Raw genomic sequence first — 13808 nt, forward strand, 5'->3', positions numbered from 1 at the left:
ATGCAACTTCATGCGTTGCAACTTTTATTCCACCAGGTGGCACTGTTTAACCAGAGAGAGCCCTAAGGCTCTGTGTTCCAACAATATAAAAAAATCACAACCAAAAATCTATCCAACCACATTTGAAATTTTGGAAAATGCAGTTGAATGTACACTCAAATCTGCCCACCTTGGAGACTACTCTTGTTCTTATTCATAATTTGACATACAAATAGATTTAACAGTCCGTATACAGGCCTGGCAGCTGTCCATTAACAGAAAGATTTTGCAGGGCTCAAATTGTGTAATTTCATTGGTTACACTCAAATATTTAATATTTCACTAGAATCCCAGACTGCATCTTTGATAGAAATGAAGGAACCCCATTCTTGAAGGAACCCATTTTTTCTCACCCCTCTTGAACCTATCTATTATCTATCTTGATCTATCTATCTATCTATCTATCTATCTGGGGATCTATCTATCTATCTATCTATCTATCTATCTATCTATCTATCTATCTATCTATCTATCTATCTATCTATCTATCCATCCCATCCATCCATCCATCCATCCATTAGTTTACATATTTAATACCTAAAGTTCATGTGTTTGCTTTTCAAGTAAAAAAAAAAAAACAAAAAAAAAGTCACCAACAGGATCACAGAGTTTATTAACTCACTGTATAATTCTGATATTACCGATCCATACATAACGCTCATAATCCAGAGAAAACATTAAAAAATAAACATTAATATAGAAATTGTTCCACACACAGCCGTCACTTGTTGATCCAAGTCCAGTGGCAGTCAAAGGTCACAAAGAGAACGTACAGCGGAATGGATAGTGAACAGGTTGCAGTGATGTTCAGGTGCAGCCCGCATGTCTTAAGGAGCAGGCTTTAGTTCGATCTGACTCCACTCAAACAGTGACAACATCTAGAACAGACTCGGAAGCCAAAACGGCCCTGGAGTTTTACCAGTTCATTCAAATCCTCACTCAATGGGCTTGCTTTACAGCACAGACTCATCGTTATTTAGCAGTTTCTTCAGCTTCCTAAATTTATTTTTGCCGATTCTGTTCTTTTTCATGGGACTCTTATTTTTCTTTTTCTGCGTCTTCTTTTCAAATCTGCTCCCTTCTTTTTTCTCAGCCCCTGGCTCTTTCTTGGTCACATCACCCTCTTGGTTCCCTTCTTCTTTTTGACCTCATCGCCCTTTTTCACCTCATCGCCCTTTTTCACTGCCTCTCCGTCCAGCGTGGCTATTTTGGCTTTTTTCGGGCCGCTCGGTTTGTCTTTCTTCTTCAAAGAGCCCAGTTTCTTTTCTTCGGCGGGTTTCGCAGGCTCGCCGTTAGCTTTGGCTGCCGTTTTGCCTGGCTGGCCTTTACCCTGTGGGGCTTTTGGAGGCTTGGCTGACTTCTTGGCAGGCTGACTCTTCCCCTGTGTAGCCTTACCGGCCTTCTCTTCTTTGATGTCCACGGCAGAGCTCTCCTCGGCAGGAACACACACCTCCGCCTCAGCAGGCTCCACCTCCTCCTCTGAGGGTTACAGAGAGAGGCAATGTTCAGATATGACGCAACATAAAAACTAAAATCTCTTAATCAAGTTACAATAATCAGAATTGGCTCACAAAGCAATAATCTCTTACTGCTGAACTGAAATGTATATACTGAAAATGGAAATATGGAATAACTTATCTGAAACTAGTAAAGGTCATGTCTCTTCCAATTGAAATGTGTCATTTTAGAGGATCAAGTGGCGTGAACTGAGGTGGTGTCCGTTACCTGTGTTGGCAGGAGCCGTGGGAACAGTGTTGGAGATCTTCTTGAACTTTGCCACAAAGAAGCCGTCCATGTTGTGCAGGTGAGGGTAAAAGCGCCGTGCGAGACTCAAAGACTGGTGGAAACGCCGCTCTTTAAATCTGAGGGAAATGTTGAACACGTTTATTCACTCGTATGCTACACCACCACAAACAAAAGAACCCTTCAGCAGAGCGAGTACTGAGGCCATGGGGCTGCATTACCTGGTGAAGCCCTCTTTGCCAAAGTCCAGGCCGGTGGGCACCAGTTTCACATGTCTCTTCTTTAGCGCGTAGTCCACCACCCACTCATTCTCCTCCACCTGCACAAAACACACAGCAATACACTCATTAGCAACTGCTTGCTTTGGAAACTTTGTTAGAATTTAAAGACACCCTTAACCCATACCGTGATTTCAACTGTGGTGTTATAATGGCTGCAGTGTCAGTGTTTTAACTGTAGTGTTATAATGACTGCAGTGTCAAGAGTGTTTCAACTGCATTGTGAAAAATGACTGCAGTCACAGTGTCGTAGTGTTTCAACTGTAGTAATATTCTGTTAGAAAAGTGAAAAGTGAGTCATCTGTCTTTTTCAAACTTTTTCAAATGTTGCCATCTCTCTGTAAAATGTTACTGTTGTGCCAGCATCAGCTCACATTTTGTTGTGAGTTTTATGATGTGGAATGACCTACTGTAACTTTCAATTTAATTTGGATCCATGCTCATGAGCTACATCCTTAGCCAGCAAATGTGGACTTCACTGAAGCAGATTGGTTAGGGCTGTGCGTCTTACCGTGATGGAGCAGGTGCAGTAGACCAGGTGTGTCTTACCGTGATGGAGCAGGTGCAGTAGACCAGGTGTGTCTTACCGTGATGGAGCAGGTGCAGTAGACCAGGTGCGTCTTACCGTGATGGAGCAGGTGCAGTAGACCAGGTGTGTCTTACCGTGATGGAGCAGGTGCAGTAGACCAGGTGTGTCTTACCGTGATGGAGCAGGTGCAGTAGACCAGGTAGCCGCCCGTTTGCGAGTCTGCGTTGACCGAGTCGATGGCCGACAGCAGGAGCTCCTTCTGCAGGTGTGCAGAGCGCAGGATGTCCGAATCATCCTGAGAGGCAAGATGAGTCATGATTTTAAGAACACATTTAACGTTCGCTCACGTTTACCCGACACTTTTATCCACAACAATTAACAAAACAGATACATTTTCATTAGTAGCCCTCATGTGACCCCTGGAAATCAAACCCAGGAGTTGTGTTCGGATTTGTGGTTAGCACCTTGCACCATCATAGGCCATGAAAGGTGTAGGTTTTAAAAATACCTTATTGGTCTTCACTGAGGGATCTTTGGAGATGACTCCTGTTCCAGCGCATGGGGCATCCAGCAACACCCGGTCAAATCCTCCCATTACCTACGCAAGACAAACAAGCTTTCAGCTGCCGCAATGTAAACAGGGGCCAACACCCGGTCAAATCCTCCCATTACCTACGCAAGACAAACAAGCTTTCAGCTGCCGCAATGTATTCAAACTGACCAATACTTGGCAGAAGTGAATGTCCCAATATTGATTCGCATTGAAACTGACATCATCACTCTAGAAAGTCTAAAACTAAATAAAAAGCGAGACACTGATTGGCTGTAGAAGCAGGCTGAATAGCCTGACCATCACTATGCTGTCCACGTCCTGACCCTGCGCCATTAGTGACTGACCTTTGGGAACTGCCTTCCATCGTAGTTGCAGACGATGGCGTTTGTGACACCCAAGCGGTGCATGTTTCCCACCACACTTTTCAGTCGGTCAACATTTGCATCGTTTGCCACGATGACCCCAGTGTTCTTCATCAGCTGGGCTGCAGGGCAAAGATTCACACCGGCGCAGGACGGTCAGAATAGGATGCTACTCTTTTTAGAGTAAAAACCTTCACACATCATACACACTGCTCCAAGACAGCAAATCAACATCAGCTCCCTCAAATACATGGACAGATGATATAATGACAAATAGTCTTGAGTGAGTGAGTGATGGTCTGACTGCTCACCCATATATGTAGTTTTGCCTCCCGGAGCAGAGCTCATGTCGAGGATGGACTCCCCCTCCTGGGGAGAGAGCGCCATGACAGGCAGGAGAGAGGACGCTCCCTGCAGCATGTAATGCCCGGCCAGGTACTCTGGAGTTGCACCTGAGCAGATGGATAATAAAAACGTTTGGGTAAACAAAACTTTTCAAAACTTTTGTTTGTTATCTGGCTTTACCAGGAAAGAAAAAAAAAAAAAAAGTGTTCACTGACTCAAAAGTCATGGATTGAAAAATGATTGACATAACTAACCGACGGGGACAGAGGAGTCAAAAATGACCAAGCCAACTTTTGACCATTTTCCCAGTGGGTCCAGATTCACCCCTCTGTTGATGAGAGCCTGCAGGCAAAACACATCAGACCATACAGTTGCATTCAACACCGTTTAACTTCAGGTTTATGTGAGTTTCTAGAAATGAGCCCATAGATGGTGTCCTAACCTGAGCCAAGTCCCTCCTCCTGGTCTTCAGTGTGTTTGTTCTAATAGTGACCGGTCGCTGGATTTCATTGGCCTCCAGGAAATCAACCAGCTGTTCACAAAGATTGATTAAAGACATTTAGAATCAAAGCCTTTCAGATTCTCAAACTCAATCTTGAACCAGTAGTTCTAGTAATGAGCTCTCTCTCTCTCACACACACACACACACACACACACACACACACACACACACACACACACACTTACTTCAGACAAGGGGAAGAGGTCCATGAGTTTGCCCATAAGGTAGTCGTTATAACTGTAGTACGTGCAAAGATCTGACTTGAGAAGGGTGAGGTACTCCGACCTCTCCTTCCCTTCCTCCCTCTTCTGAGCAAAGTGGGTGAGAACGTCGATGTTATCCTTGATCCTCTGGTGAATGGTTTGCAGGTCTAAAGGAAGAATTCCTAAAAAGAAAACAAACAGTACAACCTTGAGAAATTGTCTTGCGTGTATATATAGATCAAAGGATTCTCTGCATAATAAGGTGATGGAGTTTATTGTAAAGTGAAACTATAGCTTGAGCTGATTAGTGGTTACAGAGGGTCTTACCTTCTTTCTGTCTATCCTCTGCCCCAGGAAGCTTAAACTTGTCCATCTCATCCATGTTGATCTGTAAAGCGTCATCACCTTCCATCTCATCATCTTTTTCTGCGTCACCTTCATCATCATCATCATCATCATCATCATCATCATCATCGTCGTCGTCGTCATCATCATCATCACTCTCTTCTTCCAGGGCTTCTTTTTTTGCCTTTTGTTTCCGAGCAGCTTTCTCAATAGGAAGCAGCTGTGGAAGAAAGGACATTATTGAGACATGAAGAACGAAAGGACAGGGGAAAGACATTATTGAGACATGAAGAACTTTCTGTGAAGACGGGCAAACTAAACTTTAGATTATTCCCATCAACTAAGATTCTAAATCCCCTTCAGCACAATTCATCAATTCTGTCCAACTGCCCTGACAACTAACTTGACACCTGTAAAACAAGTCCCCGCGAACGGCTGACATGTTCCACTGTCATTTTAAATCACAGATGGTTCATTTATATCACTGACATGTCAAAAGAGAAGAACACTTCATACATTTGGCCCAAAATTTCTGAACAACTCCAGTGAGATTCAAATGGTACGTTTACCTCCTCCCCATCGCTGCCTTCATCTCCATCTGCTCCATAGTCATCCACCATATCATCATCATCATCATCATCGTCTTCTCCCTCACCACGGTCATCTTCAACGGCTTTGTCATCACCTCCTTTTACAATTTTTTCAGCTTTCTCCTCATCTTCTTCTAATTCCCATTCACTTTCACTGTCGTCATCTTCATCATCAACTGACTGCTCCATTTTTCGTTTCAGCTTTGCTGGTTTTAGCCACGCACTGTTCTCATCAGTGAAACCTGTAGGCAAAAGACAGAAAGAAAACATTCATACAACAAATGACACAGGTTAGTCCTTATGAACTTTTTATCAAGTTTATGGCCATGAACAGAGAAGTAAATTTCTGATTTGACCTTTTTTTTGCTTCTTTTCAGTGATGGCAGCCTTGGATTCTTTGACTGTCGCGCGTTTTGCAGCTCTGAAGAAAGTTCACATTTATACTGTTAAACAAGCTCTAAATTGCAAGTTCAATGAAGTTGTTCAGAAACACACACATATATTTGTACAATTAACTTTAGTTTATAATGAACAGTTACAAATGATATGTACATCATGCCTTCTGGACTCTCACCTTTTTCTGCCGTGACTAGACAACCTTTTAGAATCATCCTCTGTAAGACAAATAGCCAAACCATGAGGGATGTAAAATTAGGAAATGTCAAATGATGTATACATTTTAGAGGAGAATACTTGGGATGATTGTATGCCTGGTCAGAATCTCTTACCGTTGGTTAAAAACTTGGACAGCTCTGTCTCTGCTCCTTTCTGCTTCCTGGACTTGCGTCCCAGTCCTCGCTTTGTCTTATTCGTGGGGTCTAATTTCCTGCCCATGGCTGACACCTAGTTGGGAACTGTCAAAAGAATCCAAATCAGGTCAAGGGGTCCAATTAAGTATTCCAGGGATATTCTGCCCACTGAAATCAGACCACAACTGGATCATGTTTTATTTATTCAGGACACATTCAATTGTTTATGGGTATTCAAAGTGATTCTCGATGAGTATAAGTCCTTCTTTCAAGCCGGCTAACAAACATGTGGAACTGAACAACCGAGTTAACTGTATCTTCTAAAGCTGTGAGTGCCCCCCTAGCATTCAGCTTAATGTTAAATGCATCACAAGGTATGCCGCTGTTATGTATTCAACAAAATGACAAACAACTTAATAAGAACTTTCAAACCACTACAAAAAGGCAAGAAACATGATGACCTGATTGAAATGCACAACTCTAAAAAAAAAATGGTTAACAACAGACTAACTTACTACTCTGGCTTGCTAGCTGCTTTGCTAACTAGAGCTACAGCTGTGTGTTAACTTGCGTTGACAACTTAGATCATGTTGAGAAAATAAAGGAGCTCAAACATATGATATGATACTTACGTGGTCGGGGAAGAGATAGCAATAATTTGAGCGTCTCTTCTAGAGCCACTACTTCTAGAGCCAATATTCAACAATTAAACTAAACAGTATAGGTTGAACGCAGCATGTATTCAGCACGGTTACACGAACACGCACGCGACTCTCAACACACGTTTTCCGGAAACGAAAACTGTTTCCGTCGCAGACCATTTGCGTAAGGATAAAGCTGGTAGGGTATGCTGTGGAGTTGTGGACTAATCGTTGTGGATTGTGTCAAATTAGGTTCAGGTCATTTAAATTATTTTGTATATACAGCCTGTTGGCTTCACGTAGACTTACACCATGCAGACAGATTTATAGCCAAATCCAAAGCGATATGTGTTGAAATTATAAAAGGTCCTAGGGCCTTTGTTTTATTTAGTGTTTGGTCCAAATGACCTGCTAACGTTAGCTTAAAAGCTGTCCAGGCTAATTAAATGTTTTGTTTTATTTCCCAAAGCAGGAGATGGATGAATGGGAGGAAGAGGAGCAGCTTGTTGTTGCGGAGCTGTCGGGGATTATAAACTCAGAATTTCTGACTAAATGCCGAGGCAAATGCAAGATTGTGGATATCGACAGTGACCAGCCAATTATGCAGGTGGGAAGATATGTCTTTGCTGGAAATTATGAAGACGCGTTGGGCACTTGTGTGATACTGGAGGAACAAGGAGATGCTGGAAATCCGGACCTTAAATATAAATGCCACACCATGAAGAAACTTATGATGCAAAGAACCTTCTTGACGGAGAAGAAAGAAGAAGAGCCCGTTTCTGTTGGCATAGAGACTCTCGCCCTGAGTGAAGGGAATCCAAGCGACAGATTCACTAGTATTATCTGCAGCTTTGGAAAGGATCATATAGCGCCAGATGGAGCTGATGCTGATGCTTTAGGTGCCAGTTCAGATTCAGACCCCGAAGGGATGGAAAGGGAACAGTCATCCATGGGGGACAATCCAGACAACAACTGATATGGACAGCAGGGCGTTAATACATTATGTTCTATCTGGGGCATTCATTATGGAGCAAAGGAAAAACCTTTACAATATCCCCAAATTAACGGTATCTCATTTGTGTCTTATAAAATTAGCAGTATTTTCACATAACCTTTTATTAAAAAAATATTGTTAATGACTTTTGTAATTAACTGTTTGGTACGGTGTGAAAACCTGGAAGCATAGCCTGCACATTAGAACTACATCAACATGCGCGTTTGGCGTTCAGTTCTTGCAACTCGTTCCAATCAAGAATAGCCGTTACCATGGGTATGAAAGAACCGTTACCATAACATTTGTGTTTTTGTGTAAATTTTCAACATTCTCGTATTATAAAAAACGCTGCGTTAGTGCATAAAGCTAGGGAGACTTACAACTGACCACACGTCTTGATGCAAAGCCATATTGCATTCTAATATGGCTAAACCTAGTCGAGGAACCGGCGAGAGAGGTGTTAAAGTTCTTAAAAACAAAATAGACATGGGGCCTCGGGAAACTAAAGCTAATTCTACTGGAAGTAAGAGTGACATGAAGCCCCGCTCTGGCAGACAAATGGGACATCGTGGTCTTGGAAAAGCAGGGGCGAAACGGTTGGGTCAGATGTTGAAGAAAGCAATTCAACAGAAAGAAGGAGTTCAAGGAAACAAAGATTTACCAAGTTAGTATAACGTTAATTGCATCTGGCGTTATTATTATTCACCGTTATTAACGTGAACTTAACGTTACCGTTATATAATAACTGCAGTTATTTTTGTAAGGGTTTTATCATGTGACTCAGGATAATTTGAGTTACTGTTAAGATGAGGTTTGTTTAACAATAGATAGTAATGGTAACGTTATGGCTATATTTGTTTCTTTTTTTCTTCTTTAACAAGAGACCCCAGTTGGTTTGTTAAAACACCAGGCTGATGCAATTGCGAAAGCCACATCCAGTGAGAGGCCAAAGTTGGTCCCACGCGTTTCTGATCTCATCCTGCAAGTAATAGCGCAGTGCAAAAGCCAGGGGTGCATATCCATGGTAGAGCTCAAGAAGGCTCTGGCTGCTGGCGGTTATGACGTGAGCAAAAACAATTCACAAGTGAATAAGGTAGTGAGGGGACTTGTGAGGACGGAAACTCTTTTGCAAACCTCTGGAAAAGGAACAGAGTCATATAGGTTTAACACAAAGGTAACAACTTTCAAAGTTGCTCTATGAATGGATTATTAGGTCTATCTTCTGTTTTGTTAATGGTAAACATTATGTCACTAGGCTTGATCAAGATATCATGTTAGCAGTAAACTGAATGGCTGCTATATAATGAATTATTAATTCCGGTGCTTGTGGTTACACAGAAATTAACAAGTGAGAAGAGAATCCGGACAAGGGCTGCAAGAAGGAAAGAGGCAGGTAAAGTGGTGAAGGAAAGCCCAGTGGCTCAGCTTAGCGCAGCAACAGAGAGATCTACAGAGGCGCCCTCTAAAGCAGCCAGCAGAGATAAACCAACCAGCAAGGCCATGCCAGGAGAAAAGTCTGCTGAGACAGTGAGAAATGCTAAACCAAAGGCCAGAGCATCACCGGCAAAACGAGTCAAGAACAGTCCAAAGAAGAAAGGCGGGGAAGGCAAAACGAAAGCAACCAGAAAAAATAGGAGATAATACAACTAGATTTATGCCAGATCATTTGACAACTAACATTGTGAAATATGGCTTACTTTTGTGGCTATAAACAATAAAAACTTTGATAACAGCTTTGTGTACCCTTCAAATATTGGAAATCATGACAAGAAAGTTAACATTGAATATAAAATAAAGAAACAAGTGTTTATTTGGCCCATGGAGCAACAGTTTCCTCAAAACAAATCATCCGTGGAATTCAGTTGAAAAGGTACCAATATCTTGAGCACATAATACATGTTTACTTTAACTGGTATTAGGTCATTGTAATGTACTTCCCCTGTTGGCTGTGCTCTAGCATATCTGGGGAGCTGGCCTTTGATAGACTTGCATTGTTCCATTATGAAATTCCAGTAGCTGCTTTATCTGGAACCACAAATCATCTAATCCTTTAAGGGCACCCACATATAAAAACAAACTAAGATGCACCAAATGACAGTTCAGGGTGAGCAAGAATCAAGGCAGTTATACCACTGCCTTTGTTATCAAATTATTTGCAAAAAATGTAGTCCTTTGCAAATAATGTAGTCCATCTTTACTTCCTGGAGAAACATAGGTCTGGCTTGTCAGGTCACAACACACCCCAAACCTCTTCAAAGGCTGAACACATCTTTGCACAGGTAAGGGCAGCAGATAGAGGGTAGTTACTAATGGACACGGTCTTCTCTGTATAATCCACATCCACCTACAGGACAGGAAGGAAGGGTTGGGACATTACATATGACAAGGGATTGACAGAAAAATAAAGTCGCAAATGATTCTGCAGCATAAAAAAAAAGTTTATTTTGACAAAGTGAAAACTACAGTTCCACTAAAGTGAGGGCTATTTAATAGGAGAACTTACTGCGCCGTGAGCAAAAGCCCCAATCACCACCGCTGCTGGTCCTTCTTCAGGCACGACAGTCTGTGCAGCCACGGCATCGCCTGAAGAGAAAGAGGTGCCAATGCGGGGGCATCCTGGAGGCAGGTGATCAGAAACGGGGTTCTTGATGGTCCTCAAAAGACGCTGTGGTCCGTCAGCGGCTCGTACGCTCAGTTTATGCAGCAGCTGTACTGTGAAGGTAGACAATGGAGCGAGCAGAAATTGATGCATTATGATTCTCACATCTCAACATTCAGAAAGCACATGTGTTTAATGTATGTTACCATTTAGACTGGTGTTTGGTGATGCAGTACAGGCACACATTATAAATTCCTATCACAATGTTGTGGAGGAAATGTAATCCTTACCCATGAGGCCGCAGAATCGAGCAAATGTGCGTGGAATACGTGTTTGAGGGTTGATTTCTATTAAGACGTTCTTCTCCGTGTGAATGTAGACTTGTAGAAGCCCAGCCCTGTTCAATGGGCTGTCCAATAGCATTAATAAGCACTGAGGAGAAAAGTTTACAAGTTCATGATTACATTAAAAGGGCAAATAATTTTATTTGCCAATTAAAGAATCAAATATGCATTTTGTACAACACTCATTTCTAGTACTGCAGACTTTGTAGAGCCCATCTCTGACTTGCAAACACTTTGTGTGTAGAAGGCAGAGTCTGACGATCTAGTTTTATTTGACAAGTTCATGATGTACAACACATTACCTGATGTGTTATATCTGGTCGGATCTTTCCTGGGTCTCTTCCATTCTTTAGGATCATACTCTTGTGTTGATCGCAGTTAAGCAACTCAAATGTTTTACCCACCTGCAAGTTAGACATAATGCTTGTTATTAGTAAATAGTAACAGTAAATTAAACAGTAATTAGTAACATCTACGTAACTTAAGTCGTGCGACCGAATCGTCAGCATTTAAACAACACACCTGCCTTATGATATTGGCATATAGACCTAGAAGCAATAAAGGATCTTTCCATGGTGACTATCGTACCAGCTAATTAGAATTAGCAAGCTAACTAAATTCAAGTTTAGTTTATATCACACATTTTACCTTTACAGTTTCAAGCGTAGCTCCCTCAAGGATTACAACAAGTCGCCTTTCTGTCATCCGATCTTGAAGGCGTTGTGGCAATTTGACTCGTTTTGGTTCATATTCGTCTAAATGTTCCAGACCACGCTTATCGCCACTGCGCGCTGCCATTTTTTCCTCAAAGTCAACAGTGGCGCATATAATCTACGTCATTTAGCGGGAGGTGAAGTGAAGTCCTGTTGGCTCCGGTTGGCTCTGGGGTCGTCAGATACTTTCTTCACACTGCTGTGCTGGGCTGACTGACTCCTGTACACTATTTATTTCTATGTCGTTTATTTGAATTCTGACGGTGAACTGCACTGGTACAATGTTTGTTTAGTTGTGTAGGTTACAAAATACTGTGATCCCAATTATGTTATGATAACATAGGGAGGGAAAGTAATCTCATCGCCATCTAGTGGTTGCGTTCCTAGAGTAGCGGAGTGGATGGGATTTTTTTTTTTTAGAAAAAAATATATCTCGGTGCACATTGGGATCTTAATTTAATGCCTTCCATATGTTAGGCACTGGGGTCACCTCTATTGCTTCAAGTGGTCATACCTTATTTTTAGGATCAGTTTAATTGTTTTGAGTTTTTGTCGTAACACGGTGATATGGAACTACAGCTGCATGTGACGTCACTTGTTTGAGCGCTTAATCTCTAACTGATCAATACGCAATTTGCTTAACTGGCTTAACATATTTTTGCAATAACGGAACGTGATGTAAACCGCGTGGTGATAACCTTTATGTCAGGATAACTGGTGTTGTGCTTCTACTCACATGAAGAGCTAGCTGTAAGTGTTAAGTGTCAATGCTAACCAGGCTAATAAACAAACCATGCTACCGTGAGTAACGTTGAAGGGTAAAGTCACGTGACTTCTTTTGTAGTTCGTTTATGAAACAAAAGGAGCAATTTCGATTTTCTTAAATAAGGCAAAATAGGGTCTGATATTTTCACAGTTAGAATATTATTACTGTATAGACACTGAAAAATATTTTTGGTGGATAACATCGCTGATTTGGCTTCACAATATATTTTTTAAAATAGGTCTATGGGACTTAACATTGGAGCTGCTCTTCGATAGGAACGCAACCACTTGGGGCGCTGGTTTCACTTTCCCTCCCTATAGAGTTATGCATGTTAGCATGCAACACGTTCAACCAGATCTGCGCAGCGCTGCGTGAAGTCGAATGAGCCTATGTGTTCTTGTGGCCTATATGGGGTTGCAAAAGGACAGATGTATGACAATAGACACCTGGATCATGAACTTGGTGAAATGGGTAAAAATTGATACCTGCTGAAAATGCTTTCCTTGTGTATGGTCGTCACAGACTTCTCCTGTCAGTAGCCTACATCTGTCTTATTTAAAGCGATGGTTCGGAGTAATTTCACCCTAGGGTCCTTTGCACCATGACCCCGAGCCAAACACCCTCCCAGAACCTGTTTTCCCTTGAACCCTGGTCGAGTAGCGCTGTCGGTAACTAATGAGTTTCTGCAGGCGTAATGGAACCAACTTTTCTCGTAAATTACCCCACTAATAATGCCCTGAATGGTACGAAACTTCTACAGTAGTACAACTACGTTCTTTACTCATAAAACGAGGCATTGAAAAGTTTGTAGGTACACCAGGAGTTTATTTAAATAACACTTGCCTGATGGATGCTACTATCTGCTGCGTGGACTTTACTTTCGTGATTTGGGAAAAGCCCGTAAAAGTCCTGGCAGGAAGCGATTACATCAACGTTTTTTGGTATATCCAGTTTTTAATATATATTTTTCCGAAGTGTTTACAACTTAGTGTTAACTAATAATTGTTACAAACTGGTACTACGAACAAAATATTAGTGCATTCCTGGATCTACATCCTTATGCATGCATCCTGCCAGGACTTTTAAGGGCTTTTCCCAAATCACAGAAGTAACGTCGACGCTGCGGTATAGTAGCAGATAGTAGCATCCATCAGGCAAGTGTTATTTAAATAAACTGGTGTACTTACAAACTTTTCGATGCCTCGTTTTATGAGTAAAGAACATACTGTAGAATTTTCGTATTCGTATGCCCATTCAGGGGTAATTTACGAGATAAAAGTTGGTTCCATTACGCCTGCAGAGACTCATTAGTTTCTGACAGCGCTACTCAGTCAGGTGCAATGTGTTTTTGTGGGAAGTTTTTGGGGATTATGTAAACTATACATTTTTGTAAAGGTTATTGTATAAGGAGTCAGAAAATCAATGTTTGCATTTGCCCAGATGTTTATGTGGCTGCCATATTGATTTTTTAAAAAATGGCTGCCGTAAAACTTTAATTTGTAATATCTCGGCT

At 41.7% G+C, this 13808-nt stretch overlaps 3 protein-coding genes across 5 annotated transcripts; 1 reads left to right on the top strand and 2 right to left on the bottom strand.

Annotated features, from left to right (window-relative positions):
• Positions 1–628: 628 nt before the first annotated feature.
• Positions 629–7031, bottom strand: nop2 (NOP2 nucleolar protein homolog (yeast)). 3 transcript variants are annotated; one of them, XM_048260992.1, is made up of 16 exons: positions 6871–7031; positions 6218–6343; positions 6064–6103; positions 5846–5910; positions 5469–5731; positions 4882–5119; positions 4537–4736; positions 4292–4381; positions 4104–4191; positions 3816–3956; positions 3487–3626; positions 3098–3187; positions 2762–2884; positions 2004–2101; positions 1765–1901; positions 629–1518 (listed from the first exon to the last, which is right to left on the bottom strand). In XM_048260992.1, the coding sequence occupies exons 2-16, from the start codon at positions 6321–6323 to the stop codon at positions 1151–1153; spliced, it is 2187 nt and encodes a 728-aa protein (XP_048116949.1). In that variant the 5' UTR covers positions 6324–6343; positions 6871–7031; the 3' UTR covers positions 629–1150. The 3 variants fall into 3 exon arrangements, with proteins under 3 accessions (XP_048116949.1, XP_048116950.1, XP_048116951.1); XM_048260993.1 differs by lacking the exon at positions 6871–7031 and having other exon boundaries at positions 5469–5733; positions 5847–5910; XM_048260994.1 differs by lacking the exons at positions 6064–6103; positions 6218–6343; positions 6871–7031 and having other exon boundaries at positions 5469–5735; positions 5848–5862.
• On the top strand, positions 6968–9605 carry gtf3c6 (general transcription factor IIIC, polypeptide 6, alpha; the record flags this gene model as incomplete). Its single annotated transcript, XM_048260580.1, has 4 exons — positions 6968–7078; positions 7349–8537; positions 8755–9047; positions 9212–9605. Coding segments are annotated over 2 exons (618 nt in total), but the record flags the coding sequence as incomplete, so codon positions are not given.
• Positions 9606–9653: 48 nt separating this feature from the next.
• emg1 (EMG1 N1-specific pseudouridine methyltransferase) lies at positions 9654–11875 on the bottom strand. Its single transcript, XM_048260995.1, has 5 exons — positions 11465–11875; positions 11119–11220; positions 10763–10904; positions 10377–10585; positions 9654–10217 (listed from the first exon to the last, which is right to left on the bottom strand). Exons 1-5 carry the CDS (start codon positions 11612–11614, stop codon positions 10104–10106), a joined length of 717 nt encoding a protein of 238 aa, XP_048116952.1. The 5' UTR covers positions 11615–11875; the 3' UTR covers positions 9654–10103.
• Between the last annotated feature and the right edge of the window lie 1933 nt (positions 11876–13808).

This window comes from Alosa alosa, chromosome 13, assembly GCF_017589495.1.
Source record: "Alosa alosa isolate M-15738 ecotype Scorff River chromosome 13, AALO_Geno_1.1, whole genome shotgun sequence".
Taxonomy (NCBI): domain Eukaryota; kingdom Metazoa; phylum Chordata; class Actinopteri; order Clupeiformes; family Clupeidae; genus Alosa; species Alosa alosa.

Bases quoted from the DNA above. Each gene is read 5' to 3' on its own strand.
- nop2 (XM_048260992.1), bottom strand. From the start codon at position 6,323: ATGGGCAGGAAATTAGACCCCACGAATAAGACAAAGCGAGGACTGGGA. The intron at 2,102-2,761 runs GTAAGACACACC...TGTTTTGTGCAG, and splicing joins ACTGCACCTGCTCCATCACG to GTGGAGGAGAATGAGTGGGT. The intron at 1,902-2,003 runs GTAATGCAGCCC...CATTTCCCTCAG, and splicing joins GGCAAAGAGGGCTTCACCAG to ATTTAAAGAGCGGCGTTTCC.
- emg1 (XM_048260995.1), bottom strand. From the start codon at position 11,614: ATGGCAGCGCGCAGTGGCGATAAGCGTGGTCTGGAACATTTAGACGAA. The intron at 11,221-11,464 runs GTAAAATGTGTG...TCTAACTTGCAG, and splicing joins CTACGCTTGAAACTGTAAAG to GTGGGTAAAACATTTGAGTT. The intron at 10,905-11,118 runs GTAATGTGTTGT...TTTTCTCCTCAG, and splicing joins GACCAGATATAACACATCAG to TGCTTATTAATGCTATTGGA.